The sequence below is a fragment of the Gambusia affinis genome, linkage group LG20 (assembly GCF_019740435.1).
Source record: "Gambusia affinis linkage group LG20, SWU_Gaff_1.0, whole genome shotgun sequence".
Lineage (NCBI taxonomy): Eukaryota > Metazoa > Chordata > Actinopteri > Cyprinodontiformes > Poeciliidae > Gambusia > Gambusia affinis.
In genome coordinates, this window is record NC_057887.1 from 8,629,787 (window position 1) to 8,646,615 (window position 16,829).

The window sequence follows — 16,829 nt, forward strand, 5'->3', positions numbered from 1 at the left end:
CATCAGCTGCTCACTTTGAGAAAAGACTCTGTCTTGAAGAGTCATGGGACTGCAGATGATAGTGGAGAGTAAAACTCCCCTTAAACACCGCCACAGAATCAGCCTCTGGAAGGGAGACCATATGCCTTAACCTGCTGGGGTGTTGGCAAAGGAAGTTAATGTTTGTTTTTAATGACTGAAGGGGGAAAGAAATTTAAACACGACTTGGTCATAATCTGTTAATTCCCAGTGATGCTACAGACAGAACCCTTTTTGTCTCAAGTAATCTGTGGTTTGTTACTTTGGAGATCAGCCAATAGCTTTCAAAGTAAAGTTTCCAAACAGAGCTATCTTATTAAGACTGATGGGTGGCACTCCTTTAGTTTCCACATGCTGACTCTGTTTTTGGGAAGGGGGTTGTGATTGCTCTGTGCGTCTCAGCTATGATCTTTCAGCTTTGTCATTGCCTTCCCAAGCAATTCCGCTCAATTCTCATCTAACCTCATTTCGTCACCTGGGATTTCTCCCTTTGAGCTCGATTTCTCACAATGAATTTCAACCCGCCCTGTCGGCAAATAGGAGGAGTTGTGAACGATGACGTTGATTGTCTTGCAATGTTTTTAAATGGTAGTCTGCTTGTGGTCGTTGATTGGCAAGGGTAGCGTAGGAAGCGAATAAAGCCATTTAGTCCGTGTTGGTCACACTTTCAAATATTGAGCAATAAAAGGTGGAGCAGGAGGAACGTTTTATTACTTACAAACATGTCGTTTAGCTGGCACTTCTCTCTTCACAGTGGGGGATTGTTGTTTGTAGTGGATGCAATTTCTGGTAAGCGTCATAGCATAGCTTCCTTCACAACTGACCTGGTGCATTGCAAAGATCACATGCAAGCATTAGTTATTGGGTAAAAATTAAATCCAATTGTTTACAACTTCCACAGAGTCCTCACCTCCCAAAAGTAATTCAAAACTTAGAACAAAGAGTTGGCTTTTACTAGGCTAGTAACCTTTTAAAATTTCTGCATATTTTTATTTTAGTAACTGACCCTTGTTTGCTCTGGATGCTGACTTTCATCTGCCAAATTGTCCCCTATTGGTGGAATATTTGACCTCTACAAAAACTTCAGAACTTTCCATAATCTTAATAGCAAGAGACCAATTGATTTAGGTTAAGTACTTATGGGGGAAGTCCAAGTTACTTGGGAATAAAAAATACAATCAGTCGTATTGTTCTTTGTAAAGTGGTATAAGTCTACCTTCCGACATTTCCCAACTGAGTATACATAATCCCAACCACTGGCATGTGTTTCGTCTGTTTTATCAGGCCTGTTTGGATAAGAATAAATCTCACCTGTAGCTTAGAGTCAAACTGACTCATAGAAACGTCTGAGCAACTAGATTAGTAAAATTCCTTCTGACTAGACATGTGAAACACTTAGGATATGGTTGTGTCCATTGGGAAATCTGTTGTTTGCTGTGCAGCGGCAGACGAGGTTCTACAATTCCAGTGGAAAGCAGAAATGGGCTGACATGCTACCATATCTGATCCTGGGAACATATCTGATCCAGATAAGGTCTTGTTCTCAGGAGAGCGCCTTGTGTGTGTGCGACCCCAGGTCAGCGTCGGTCACATTATGTACGGCGGACGCGCGGAGGAGTCCCAGAGAGACCGGCAAGGCTTGTGAGATTCACATAAATACAGAGGGGGCGGGATGAGACAGAGCAAGCTTTGTTAGCTGCAGTCAAACATCTAAACACACACACACACACACACTCATAGTCAACAATGACAGTTTGTGCGAGCATATGTACAGTATCCATGTGTGGCTGAGTGCATGCCTGAACACACATGTGCATCCCTTCTGCTCTGTGAGTGTCTGAAGTGTCTAGATCAGGGGAATGCGGCTCTGGTTCAGGCTCCCACATCTGCCCCTGAACCAAAACGATATCTACTCGATGAAGATACGCTCCCCGTCCCTCTGCCTGACTCCGTCCTTCGCTTGAGGAATGTCTCGTTCTCTCACTCCTCCTCCTCCGCTTGTCACTCCGGCCATATCCCAGGCGCATTTTTCCACCGAGCTCCAACAGTACATGTGAGAAACTTCTCCCCTCAGAGTGGGGTTAGGAGGTCAGTGTTACAGTCTCCCCCTGAGGAAGATTGATAACAGCCGCGATGCGATGTGTTGGTCCAAAGAATTTGTTGGCATATCATTGTGTGACCACATCTTTTGTTTATCAAGAGTTTTAACACTTTTTCTGCTGATGCCAGTGAATTTTTTTCAGTGGGTGTTAAAGAAACGTTTGATAAAGCTCCAGAAGTTTGAAGAAATGTCACAAAATGAGACATTTTGTGTCATTTTAAGGACTCTATGAGGACATTTCTTATTACTTTTACAACTCTTGGAGATGTAAAAGAATAAGCTGTTGTGCCACGTTTTGTTCTTTGATTGGAAGCTCCCAATGTCTTGTTCTTTTTAAGGTGGTATAAAGCAAATGCTCTTGACCCCGTCAGAGCGTGGTTCTTTTCATCTTGGCTGCTTTCTCATGTTTTGCCATGCTACATTTTGCTACTTGTGCAAAAGTGTATAGAAACAGCAATGTTAAAATGATGGATATGATTCAAATGATTCATTCAAATGAGACGGTTCTTGAATATGCCTGCAAAGAAAAGCCATTTTTCTGCTGCTCTGGCTTTGCATAAGTGCTTGATGGTGTGTTCACTGATTGGACAAAGATCACATTTTTGAGATTCATGATTGCTTAAATATTCTGGAGGATCTTTTTCCCTGGGGGTCAGTCTTTGAATGCCTTCTCTTAATGAATTGATCATTTTGCCAATACAAAACACATTTTCTTTCTGAAAGAGATGTAATGGGGAGTCTTCATTGCTTGAACTGATTGACTTTTTTCTTCAAGAACAATATAGATTTAAAGGGTATCTTATCATCAAGTAACCCATCCATCAGAGCTCTGTAAGCTGTGACCTGACCCTAACCTTTGGGTGATGGTGTCGAATCAACATTTGTGCAGCATGAGCAGCATCCGTGTGAACATCCAGTAACCCAGGACGTGACACCGTGTGTCCCAGAAAGGGAAAGTGGAGGTATTTACTGGAGAATAATAGGAAACAGACACTTCCTGTGTCTGTCATACCTCTGTTTCCAGAACCCTCTGACACGTTAAACTGGGAGAAGGAGCCACCTGGTGTTCTGCTGCTGTTTTTTTTTTCTTCTCTTTTTCAAAACTCCCAACTACAGATGCCCTCCCACCCTCTGTTTACGTCTCACCATGGAACAGGCTTCTGTGCGCTCGCTTGCGGCTGTTTACAGCAGCACTCCAGTATGTATACAGCTGGACGTTTGTTTGCCTTTTCCTCAGGATCTGCCCCTTAGTTTACAGCGTAAGACCTCTGATCTCCGTAGCAAACAGCACGGCCAAAAATTCTGTTCAAACTCGCAGCGAGCAACATGTCGTCCAACAATTGCTGTGGCGGCTTACGGTATCAGGTTTGCATCTTTGTTGTCTTCTCTGGAACTTTATCTATTGTCGCTGGTGGAGAACAATCACTTAGCTGCGAACATCAGCCTTCAAGTCTTGATTGTTAGATTTAAATCTGAACTTTGACTATGCCATTCTAACATGCTTTCGATGTAAACCTTTCCATTGCAGCGCCGGCTGATTCTTTAGGATTCTTTTATAGCCTATTTATACCTCCGTTCATCAACTTTTGACCGGGTTTTGGTAGTGCTGCATCCATCACTACGTTTCGCCATGGATCTGTAAATCAATGTTGATCCAAAACATAACAACATTTTTTCCTTTCCTTATTAAAAGAAAGACATCCAGTTTGCAAATCCTTTTGGACTTGATTCAAAAATAGTCTTTTGTTTTTGCAACAATAAGAACAGGATTTGGGTAGCTTTTTATTAAAAAACTCAGGTCTTATTCACTATGGGATTAATGGAGAAGAGATTACATTGAGTGTTTTTTATTTTTATCTGTTTAATCATTATTTTACCTGGTCGTTTGTTTGAGATAAAGTCTCTTTTTTTTGAGGACAACCTGCCTAATAGTAAAGCGCTTGTTCAGTACACGAAACAATACTTAAAAGGTACAGATGATTAAAGTATCATAAAATCCCCTACAAATACACACAAAATAAAAAACTACTGAATATATTAATACCTCATATAAAATACAAAGATAAAATAAAATAATTTAAGAATAGTATTTACACACTTCAGTTAAACAGCTTTCCAAGACGAGTTTCAGATGTCAATTTGTTGGGAGTATTTGTGGCTTTTTGCAAATTATTCCAGGACTAATGTGCCGCAAAAAAAAAGAAGAAGCTTTTTTTAAATCAGCTTCTGAGCACAGTTTTACTCTAAGTCTCCATTTGTATCAAGTCTCTGTGCTGAATTGTAGTTGGAGGAGCGCAATAAATCAGTGCAGGGGGCGCGAATGCTCCCCACGCACTTTTGACACCCTTGCTTTAGTTTTGTGCTCCACTTGCAAATAATAAAAGCCTTTTTGGAGTTAGTGCCTTAGCTGGCTGTGTGTGCCAATATGAGATAACACAGGAAACAATACCTTTTTTTTCCCCCTTGGTGTATATTTTGCAGTGTTTAAATTTCGGACTTTTCATTGTCTCTGTGTGTCATTCACCTGTAGTAACAAATGAAAACAATAAAAAAAACAACCCCTTTTTTCACAAGTTCCTATCACGAATGATGCACTCAAAAGTCAGGAGGCACTGAGTCACTCTGGTCGTAAATCCCGTCCAGTAATCCTGTTGAAACTCTGGCCGCCCCCATGCAAGAAAGTGAGTGGGCGAATTTCAACAACCATGTGATCTCAGACAGCGTCCATGGCGACAGCGTCCATGACGACCATGAGTCACCTTCTCAGCCCGTCCAGTTCTGTCCAATGAAACCTCACTGCCTGGATTCGTCAAATAGAGGGATCTGGAGTCAAACGCTTCTTTTTTGACGCTTTAGTAATCGGGTTACAGCGTAGCTCATCCGGTTAGGTTTGAACTTCCCTTTAATGACTGTGAAGTGGGAACAAGCAGAGTACTTCCTGTAGGCTCCAGCTGAGTGTCAGAGTCCAGGTAAAAGGTGAACCGGGCGCTTTAGTTCAACACCGGCTCCTTCCTCCTCCAGCCTCAGCGCGAGGCCAGCTATTTGCTCAAATCCATATTCTGAGGGAATTTAACAAATTGCGTTTGGTTTTCCAGGCGGAGAGCCAGCGTCACTGAAACAGACAAACCACGAGATATTTTGTTTTCCATAATAAGCGATGTTGCATGTTTTTTCCCTTTTTTTTAAGCATGTGGGAAATGTCTGTTATTTAGGGAAGAAAGTCCCCGCCTCTGTTTACAATCCCAGGACGATGAGGAATGCAATGGGCTGCTTCTATTAGCCATCATGAATGTTACAAATACTCTTCAGCTGTGGATCTGTATGTGAATCTAGTAAAAATTATTTCGATGGTTTATGCAGATGCATCTTGTTGCATTCGGAAAGTCTGAAATTGTCAACTTTAAGTTTGAGAGAAAAATATTTAAATCATTATGAGGTTTTCTTTCTAGCAACGCTGTCCTGAATGAATTTTAATCTAGGAGAAAAAATTTGCAACATCGCAAATGAATAACATCAGAAATGTTTTTACTTTGTGTTTATAATTTACAGTAAATCCTCTTTAATATCCAGTTGTGTTCAATAAATTAAAATATGCGTTTCAAATGGTCTCACTTGTCAGAGTGTGAATGTACCAATGAAAATAATCTTTAAGCAGGTATTAAAAACACTTTCCATCAAGGCCACATAATAATAAAAAAAACTAACTTTTTTTATTACTCTGATATCACATTCTGATCTTTATTGTTTTATTCACCAGTTTAAAATTTTAAAAGTTATTTTAAATGGTTTCAAAACATGACTTTGTAATCGATTGATATAGTTTGTTACTTAGTGCATTGAGTTCCTGAACTGTTTATTTATATTCAAATGACTGCATGTACAAAATAAATCAAAGGTAAGAAGAAATGAGTACAACAGATTTTTTTTAATTTTTATTTTTTTGCTGCTTCAGATAGGAGAATGTCTGAGCTGCTCGTTGGATGAGATGTTTTCGAAACCAACAGAAAAACAAAAGTAGGCTGAGTCAGAAAGAGTGGTCTGGGTCTGCGTGTAGGAATTCATCATCAGGAGACGCGTCAGACTGGACCGGCTGACGCGTGGAAGGCTGAAGCGTTTCAAAGCGGTCCTCGCCTTCTGACTTCAGACGCTCTAATAAAGGCTTTCAAGCATGTCCACAAAACGAGGCACTAATGATCCCTTTCACTGCCTTTTATTGCTGCTGACACACAGCAAAAGTATTCGTGTCCCTTCAGCCTTTGTCACGTCGCAAACAAACTTCAGCGCGTCGTGTTGGATTTTTATCTGATGGACAAAGTCAAAATAGAGCATAATTGTACAGGAGTTTTGAATTTATTACATTTAAACATTAGGAAAAAAATGTGGCTTTTGTGTATTTAGAACTTCTTTTGAAGAAGTAAAAGCTGCAGGTATTTTGAGCTGTGTCTCTATCAACTTTGCACTTCTAGAGACCGGAGTTTATAGCCAAAACTTCATTTGCATTGACTTTGGTCAAGATTGCACAACGGAGTTTTAGGAGCACGCTGAGAAAATAAAGTGAGAAAATTATGAGAATAAAGTCATAATGCTACAACTTTATCCTCGAAATGTTATGAGTTTATTCTTATATTATTTCAACTTTGTTTTCGTACAATTTTATCCCTGTAATCTTTATTTTCGTAACACTACGACTTTATTTTTGTTTCAACTTTGTTCTCATAATATGGCTTGATTCTCAAGATACTATGATTTTATTTTTGTATGTCTTCTTGTAATATTATGACTCATAATATTATCAGAATATTACTGTTATCAACAACTGTTCTCAATAATATACTTGATAATAATCTGAGTTTATTGTCGTAATATTTGGCTTTATGCTTTTATTCTGGTAATTAAATTTTTTCATTCATTTTTTTTTTTCTTAGAACGACCTTTTGTACTCCATCATAAAATTGGACAGAGAACCTTGTTCCAAATGTTTGTTTCCTACATGCCTTGTCAAGCTTCAGTGTGTTACCATGGTGACCTAAAAAAGTCTTAAGAGAAAAACAGTGAAGGAAAGTATTACCTCCAGCAGATGACTGTTGATTATAGAAGGTAATATAATTGCTCAGTTGTTATGTCTGGAAATAAATTCATTAAAACAGCTTGTAATCTTCTTGCTCAGGTAGTAGGATTCTTAGGTTTTACGTTGTCCTGTCTTTAAGTTGACAGCAGTAATGACTGATGCATGTTCAATTAAAAGTTCATCTGTTGGCCGTGCTGCGGTGGCGTAGGGGATAGTGCAACCCACGTTTGGAGGCCCTGAGTCCTCGACGCGGCCGTCGCCGGTTTGATTCCCGGACCCGGCCGACATTTGCCGTATCTCTTCTCCCCTCTCCATCCCCCTTTCCTGTCAGCCTACTGTCATATAAGGGGCACTAGAGCCCACAAAAGACCCCCTGGAGGGGGGGAAAGTTAATCCGTCGAACGGTGACGTGGGCATGTTGGCGTGGCAGCAGCGTTTGTTGCAGTCGACGTGAGTTTCGTGCCAGTGGCGATGCAGCCAGGTTGCGAATGTGCAGCCGAAGGCAGTCTGCGGTCCGGAATGCCAACCATCTGGAACGGTGCATTATTTACCGCCGCATATGTCGGGAAAAGAAGCGCCTACAAGTTACCTCTTACTTCACACCGCAAGGTGTTCCCATCCTCTCACTCATGCCAGACGCAAGATTTAATTATGTTGAGGAGGGTTTCATTTCAGATTCCTATCTTTTGTTGTTGTTATTGCAGTGCAGAAATAATTATAAAATGCCTCCATGTCCCAGATTTTCTTTATGTTCTCCAGCAATGCTGAACTCACGCAGCCCACTCCCATCTGCCTCCGCCTGCTTCTGCTCAGCTCTGAGAAAAATAAATACTTTGGTATCAGTTCACTGATGACAAACAAGTGTCCAGAAACACCAACTGGGAAATAGCCAAGAAGAGAACGACAATCAGGAGTCTTTTATTGCCTTGATCCTGAACACTTTCTTCTCCACTCCGTTATTTATTTCTTCCTATTTCTTAAAAAAAGTAGACTGGTAAAAACAATCTACTTTTTTTACCAGTGTACCAGTGAGGGACAGTGAATAGTACACACAGAACACAACACAACATTAGAATAAATGATAATCAAAAGATAACAGAGAGAACATTGAATCAGAAGATCAGGGAAACGCTAAGGCTAAATTCACACCAGCCCTGTTTAGTCTGTTTGCCTAGAAAGTCCGGTTTGTTTGGGAAGATGTGAATGCGCAGTCAAATGCTGATATGGACCAAACAAGCGATTTCTGGTCTTGGTTCTTTTGACGTTAACTCTGGCGTGGTGCGAATGCATATGTGGATGCAAGCATTCCTGCTTTTGGAGAATGCCCCAAAAGCAGGAATTGGACTGTGTAGCGCTGGGTAACTATATACAACCAAAACAAACGCAAGACTCTAACATTAGCTGGAGAAATGGCTCATGGTCTTTTCCCATAGACGACAGAGAAATCCTACAAACCACCAGCAGAAAATGTAACAAGTGTTGCGATTCCAGTCCCCAATCAAACCGAGTCTAACAGATAACCCGATGTGAAAACAGCCTAGGTGACCAGAAGACTAGGTTTCAAATGGAGAAATGAAATACCTATGGAGACCCAATGCCTTGCAATCAAAAATAATGGCAACACAAACTGAAAGTACCATGGGACATGACAGACCCCGTTTCCCAAAGGGTAGCCTCCAGATCCCTTGATCAATCCATAGTCCTGAACCCAGTGATGGTCCTGGAGGGAGTTCTTAAAAAGTCCAAAAAATAAAATTAGAGTTCCTTCCAAACAGTCCAAGAAGCAAACTTTGTGCTTCTTGGACAGTTTGGAAGGGGTTTGTAAAACCAAAGTCCAAAAAATACTGAACCACAGTTTGTGAGGCTTGCCTGTAGGCCACATGAACTATGTCAGAGGTCAGCTCAGGGGTCACCAGATCCAGTGATAGAGGCTCTCCAGAGATCAGTCTGCAAGAGCTCACAAAACAAAATCAATGTAGGAGTGAATCAATGAACTTATTACACAGATCCCACCAAAAAAAGGACAAAACACACAAAACCAAGTTAGGACTTGTAAGATCCTCAGTGTGAATGCAACATCCTATTACATAGCTCCCTCTCATACTAAATTGCACACAAATACACCACTTGTTTGGTGAATAGGCCTGGAAAGGGGGTATGGAGAAGTGGAATATATTTGATCATCATCTTGTAGTGACATAATCTCCCCATTTCCTGTTTCCCTTCTGATTCAAAAACCACTCATTAGCCGAATGTATACCCAACAATGTATCATCATAACCTTTCAATTCGTCTTTATGTGCTATATTGTATGAGATATAAATAACTACATATATTTTTCTGGAATTCCTCGACAAGTCAGCTCTTCCTCCTACTTTCAGTGGGTAAGAGGTTTCAGCCAATCAGCTTTCCATTTAATTTCACAAAGATATAAAAAAAATAAGTCTAGATCCTGGCATACAACGTCTCTTGTGAAAGTGGTGTAAAATGAATATTTAAAGAAATACTTAAAGCAAAATTTTTGATTCAGAGATGCAGTGATTATGGTCAAATTTGACCTTATTTCAATATCATTTGAAGAATGACAAACTTTCAGAAAACTGCAAAACAGCTGAAACACTGACTTCCTTTAAATCTCAACTAAAAACCCACTTGTTTAGAGTTGTATTTGAAACGTAATCAATTGCAAATTTATTGACGGAACCTGACTTGATGTTGTGTTTTTATTGTTGATTCTATGTTGCATTGTGTTTCTGTGTTTGATTTGATGTAAAGCACTTTGAAATGCCTTGCTGCTGAAATGTGCTATACAAATAAAATTTGATTGATTGATTGAAGAACCTTAAAATATGAAGGTATAAAAGAATGGCGTTCAACATATTTTTTTGACCCTCCCGTTGTTAGCAGTCACTAAATATTTGTATTTTGAGCTCAGGCAACGTCACACTGTATGTGAGAGAGATGGCATTGAAAGAAATGGTCCTGTTTTTATGAATCAGTCAAAATGAGTAGACATTTTTAACTAGCTTTAACATGTTAGCAAAACTAGCATCACTAAAGCAGCACCGCCTATCTACCTGCTATAGAGAATGTATATGTTCATCTTCACTCTGAAAGGTTTAGATATCTGTCATCATTTTCAAATCAACAAGTTCCATAACAGACAGGTGTTGAAATCTCATGTAGCAACTTTGATGTAAAACATCTGACACTCTTTCACAGCCTAAATGAATCTGAAACATGTTTCAACATGTCGTAAGAATGTATGATTTATTTTCCAGAGAACTTATTATGTCTCTTTGCTTTCTTTGACTTCACTTTCAAAAGCTCCTTAGCAGTACGCAAAACAGCTAACAGTCTTCTTCACTCAGCAGCAGCATCCACAGAGAAGAGTGGTTTCATTTCATTCTGGTACAAAGTAGCTGTGATGTGTTCACTGACCAGGAAAGGAGAAAAATAATTAGATTCTAGAGATTTCTAGGTGCTTCCCCTCTAAAAACACTTGTTTTTAATATTCTTGTTTTCTGTAAGAGCGTTTTGTTTTTCACTCAAACGAACTTGCAAGTTTATTTTTCAATTCCCCAACATGGTACTTTTCAGAAAATTATTAGCCACGACCCAACTTTTTAAGAACAGTTCTTCCTCCACGTCGTCTTCTCTGCTTTTGGTCTGTGCTAATGAACAGAAGTGTATTTTTGTTGCAATATACAGTGTCCTTTTTGGGGTCCCTCTGACATTAGTTTTCAGTACCTTACTAATATTGTTCTTCTGTCTATCAATCAATTTCCAATATCCACATTATGCTGATTTACCAGCATATTCTGATCTCCAGCTGATTCTCTGCATGCATTCTTAGAAGTGTCTGTTTGAATTGCAAATATTGCAAATAAAAAGTCTTGTAACTGGTTTGACAGTTACAACAACCTTTTCTCATCTATTTTTTTTTTCAGAACACATTCAACCTTCCCTGAGTGAAAATAGCTTTTCTTTTTATTTTAATGGCTTGTTGTTTGTTCATTGTTTCATTCATAGCCATTGTTTTCAGCGGAGTGACTAAAGAGGGTGGTTTGAGTAGTTCCTCTTTTCCAAAAGAGACCACTGACAAATATAAAATCAGCCCTGGGGACCATCAAAGAGGAAACATTGCTGCGATGTTGTTGGATGCTGTGTAATTACACACAATCTTAACCCACACATCTTCTTGCTCTCTCATCCTGTGGGTCCAGAGAGGGTTGGGTATCATCCTGGCCTCTACAGCATGTTGTGGCTTCAGTCTCTGTGGTTCTAAAAGTTCTTTCTCAAGGACAGATTGGGTTGAACTCGGCACATAATGGTGTTTGGTTACAACAGAAACACGATGATGAAGTCATGATATGTGTTATCTAATGAAATGAAATTGCTGTGCAGTTTCAATAATCCCATGTTACGGCAGAGGTCGTCTGAAGCAGTAATTTACCCTGCGAACGGGTTTGCTTACTCTATTCAGTTCTAATCTGTCTTATTTTTTTAACACCAATAAAAAAAGTACTTCTTTCTTTGTTTTGAAGGTAAAATCTTGGATGTTTGATGGTGTCTCATTCCAAGTTTCAGCTTAGAACTGTTTAGGCAAAATTAGCCAAAGCATTTCCTAGCTTTTTGTTGATAAGTATTAATAGCAATAAAAGGAGATCCATTGTATATATTCAAACACAAAAAGGGACATGTTTACCAATAGCTATTTTACAGAACATTGCGATGTTTTACTACAAAACAAAAAGTGCTAAGCAGTTCGTACAGGCATCTTTCACTAGAAGCAGCCATATTGAATGCTAATGTTGGGGCTGCTCTGCAAGCTTGGACTTTCCCAACTCGAAATCTGGCTTAAAAGGATTTTGTTGCGTTTTTTACAGGTAACTTAGACAATTTGACTTCATTTGAGTCAATGAGCAAGGCTATGGGCACGTTCAGTTCTATAGTTTCTCAAATTAATACTAGCAGCTAGCCATCTAGCTACTTTTCTAACTCCTTCAAGGGGCTAGTTGTTTTGCAGCGCTTTACCTAGCTTGTCAGTTAACAGTGCAATAAAGAGATTAAGTTTCAGATGTGTTGTCCCATTTTTGGGCCCTGCCTTTTTCTTTTATTGTGAAACAACAATTGTTTCAGCTGGTTGGTGAAAGTTTCTCTCAAGAAAAGTTGCTAATTTCAGTAGAAACCGCCAAACACAACCCCAGCATCCCCCATTGCTTCCAATGTAACGTAGCTAAAACTGATAATGTTAGTTTAAAAAAAAAGTCTGGAAAAAGCAAGATTTTAATCAATATCATGTGTTTTTTTTTGCAACCAAACAGAAACGGGGCTAACGTTGGCTTTATTAACAGTAGATCAATGTTGAACAATATTGGAAAAAAAGTAGCACAGGAAATCTCTCCAAAAAAAAAGAAATTTATTCAACTATGTTGCTCTTGGAGTCATGACTTCTTCCTTGCTCAGTGGCACTTCAGCTCATGTGGAACAGGACTAGTTTCACTGTGGGTGATGACAAAACCTTTTTGCCTTCATTCTGTTGTTCATTTCACAAGGGACTATGATTTGATTACAACTTTAAATCAACAATTGAGCACAAAACATAACCTACATGTGTAAAAATTGACACATGGTCGGTACCAACCTGCTTATTGGACCAACCACGAACACATTCCACAAAGTAGGTCTGAACATAGTAATGAGAAAAAGAGCATTTCTACAAGTGCTACGGCTGCTTAAATTTTACTTGCACCTCCTAAAACGAACCCTGTTACGCCAGATATGAACACTGCCCGCTGGACAGAAGCTGGAAGTTGTCCTGACTCGCCCCGGCCTCCAAACAGCATCCCCTCACTGCGTCCCTCGGTTCTAACCCATTGTTTTCCTGCTAATCGGCAGCAGATGTGCGTAGTTTGCCTGTACGTGCTCTTATGTTGCGCTCAGCTGCTCACCGTGTGCACATATGCTGACTCCGCCACGGCGGGTCTCAGTCCTCCCGCTGCAGCTTGTTGTTCGTTTTGTGGCAGAGCCCACTCCACCATTATGTCATTTTACTTTAGAAATACTTGAGGAAATGAGATCCTGGCTGAACTCAGTGCTGCTCATTTTGCACAGGATCCTTACCGACGTTCGTTTCTTTAATTTCTTTCACATTTTTGTCTTCAGCGGTTGATGTCGGTGATGAAACACACTTGGGAAATAAATGTTTGTCTCACAGCTAGCATGCTGCTGATGAGCCCTTTTCCTGATTATTAACATTTATTGCTTCTCTCTGTCAACAGAGGACAGCGTCTCTGAGTCAGCTGCCTGTCGAGGACATCAGAGAGCCTCTGCCTCCTCACTGGAAATGCTACATGTCTCCGCAAGGGAAAAAGTACTATGTCAACACCGCAAACAATGGTGAGAGAAACTGATACTGCACTGCGTTTAGTCGGCCTCATAGTTGCACCGCAATTTTTTTTTCACATATCCTCACCTTCCTAAAACAACGGCCTAAGTCGTTTCTTTTAATTTTTCTTGTACTTGTTTTGTTGACTTTGACAATATCACTTCTTTCCTGCCAAAAGATGATTAAGGTTAAAAAAAAACGGAAAAAAAAAACACCTAGCCATTATTTTAGGAAGGTGACACTATAAGTAGTGTTGCTATACATTGCATGCATTACTAAAACTACAAACCTCAGAATGCCCTGGAACAAAGTGGATGCACTGGGGTAGATTTCATGGGGCAATTATTGCCTCCCACTACCTCTAATCAGATGTTACTGCAGTTACATCTAAAAAAGTTTTATATTATGAAAAAGTTCAACATATTTTGTCTCTCAATTCACTAGATTCAGTAAAAAGAATCCCTTATCAAAATGCTATGCAATAAAAGCTTGAAATATTTTTGCTATGTGTGTAATGACTCTACACGAGCTTCACTTTCTGAAATGAGTGGCAAAACATTTCAAACTTTTTTGTTTTACAAAATTCACCTTTTTTGCAACACATTTTTTATTATCTTAGAAAGGAAACATTACATTGTAAAACATCACATTCCTATCCCAGAGCTTCCTGGAAACATTTCTTATCCCTACTCCCCTCACAATTAAAAAATGTGAACAAAATAAAAAACATTTTCAGATATAAATCCATCATTGAATGGATTGCAGTGTTTTAAACTACAGCCACTGTGATTAGTTTTTTTATGTTCTACTGCTGCTCTGTGTATGTTGTGTGGTTTGTGATCCTCTCAAACTACTATAGAAATGTGTGTTACTGTGGTGTCGAGGTGTGAACAACATGCGTTTTGTCGCGCTCCCTTAAGGCCCCAGCACACTGCCGCTGATGATCGAGATCAGGGCGAATGATTAGGAAACCAGCAGTGGGATAATGCAATAATCTTTCTCAGCTGTTGCAGTTCGCTGAAACACCACGCCTGAGTTTTTTGTATAAAACGACGTGCTTTTTTAAAATTTTTGCAAATTTATTTTTGTGGAGTTTTAAGGTCAACGGAAACGCAGCACGTGATAAACTTCCTTTGACTGAAGGGTTTTTTTTAATTCAGTCTCCTGGCATAAACGCTGCGAATGTTATGACCAGAACTCTGGGTTTTGTACCTGCATACCAAGGATCAGCTGATTAAATCAACAAACACATACTTTTCTAAATCAGTACTAGTGGGATGACATTCTGTGTTTCGGCTCGGAAAGCACATCGTTTTCAAGGTATATTGTGTTTTATTCTGAATTAGTTTTAAAAGTAAAAGCGTAAGAATTTCAAAAATCACAAATTTTGTATTCAATCTCATCAGTTTAAAATATTTCCCCCCAGTTCAAGTCACAGTTTTTTTTTTCTTCTTTTTTTTCCAAAGAGTTTTTGCGGCGCTAGTGGCTCGTATTTTTGTGACAGTAGGCAGACAGGAAAGCAGGTGATGAGAGGGGGGAAGACATGTGGCAAAGGTCGTCGGGACCGGGAGTCGAACCCGTGACGTCCGCGTCGAGGATTAAGGCCTCCAAACGTGGGGCGTGCTAAACCCTGCGTCACCACAGCACGCCCCCAAGTCACAGTTCTTAAAAATGTCCCGTTGTCAACATTTCTGTTCCAGTCCATCCTTAACAACAGTTTGTTCTAAACTCAATGGTGTTCAGTCATTTTAAAATGAACTGATTCATTTAAATAGTTCACCACCGGCCTTTCTTTGAGTTTTACCATCTACTGACGGCTATATCGTCGCGAACGCAACATATTTTTTAAATTTATGTTGTTTGCTCTCTGTCTGCTGGGCTGCCAGTCCTGCTGCTTGTTTCTTTCTCCATGATCAGCAGTCATCGTGTCCCTGAACACAACATTCACGGACATATTGGCAAGGAGACGGTTTAATTCCCTCCTCAGTTCACCGACATTGCAGAATTCCCTGCTTCATTGTCTGCCTTTACTATCCTTGCGTGGCCTTGTTGTGAAAGCTGACTGATGGCAGTCATTTCTTGACTTGGCAACTCTTGTTTGAATGAGCGAGAATGCAGTGCTGCCAGTCTCAAGGTCCTAAAAAGAGAGTTGTAGAATGATGGCCCTTCTGTGGACTGTAAAAGTATTTCCTCCCCTTTTACACCTTTTCTCATATAACAACCACAAACTTCAATGTATCGTATTGGGATTTGATCTGATTGACTGTCACTAAGTAGTGCATGACTGCAGAGGAGGAAGCTAAGAATATCTTACTTTCAGCAATTCTTTTGCTAATGAAATACCACGTTTTGTTGTGGGAAAACACTTGATAGAAATCTACCACCTTCCTTCCTCTAGAAAGTGAAATTATTTCAAATATTTTTTCCCCCCCCAGTCGTATTCAGATCAGACAAAAAGTTGTCAGAGACTAAATATGCTTTGATCTGAACCACTCTGCGGTAGATCTGAGTTTGTGTTTGGGGTCACGGGCCTGCTGAAAAGTGAACATCTGCCTCTGGTCTTCTAGAACCTATAAAAGCTTTTCTTTGAGTTTTGCCCAAAGCTCCATCCATCTTCCCATCAGCTCTTACCATATTTTCCTTCCCTCCTGATAACAAGCATTACCGCCAGGGACGGAGCTACAGGGAGGCAAGAAGGGGGCAACTGCCCCCTCAAATTTCACATCTTTAAAAACATACTTATATTCAGAAGCCTCTTGTAGCCTAGGTGAAAGTAGCAATAGTTCAACGTATTTTTTTTACTCAAGTAAAAGTAAATATTAGCTATCCAATAAATTCCTCTAAATGTTAGAAAGAGACCTCTCAAGTACTGAGTAGTACAAGTACAGTCATAATATATCTATAATAGATATGATGTCATCAGACTGACAAAAGTAGAAATGTAAGTGCAAATTATGGTTATTTAAAGACTGAAATAATGCAAATAAATGACACAATCACAAATTGACTAAATGACTTTTATACCTAAAACTTGTCTTTGTTTTTTTCAAAATTTTGTGATTTGTGAAGTATTTCCACATACTTTCACATACTTGACTGAGGATACTTCACCCTACCTGGACCTCTTGCCACTCCCTTACCGCCCCCACCGTGTCAAAGCTTCTGGATTTACCATCAAGTTATGATTTGGGCAGCACCACGTTTCAAGTAGGTCTCATCAGAATAGAGCAACTTCTTTAACATAGTTCCTG

The 16,829-nt window shown here is 39.7% G+C and overlaps 1 protein-coding gene across 6 annotated transcripts in view; it reads left to right on the top strand.

The window, feature by feature from the left end:
• gas7b (growth arrest-specific 7b) overlaps positions 1-16,829 on the top strand; it is a 66,706-nt gene that overhangs the window by 16,928 nt on the left and 32,949 nt on the right. For 3 of the 6 annotated variants that reach the window (XM_044102485.1, XM_044102491.1, XM_044102486.1), the window contains one exon: positions 13,472-13,589. In XM_044102485.1, coding sequence (XP_043958420.1) covers positions 13,472-13,589 — 118 coding nt within the window. The other 3 variants (XM_044102489.1, XM_044102488.1, XM_044102490.1) reach the window with 3 other exon arrangements.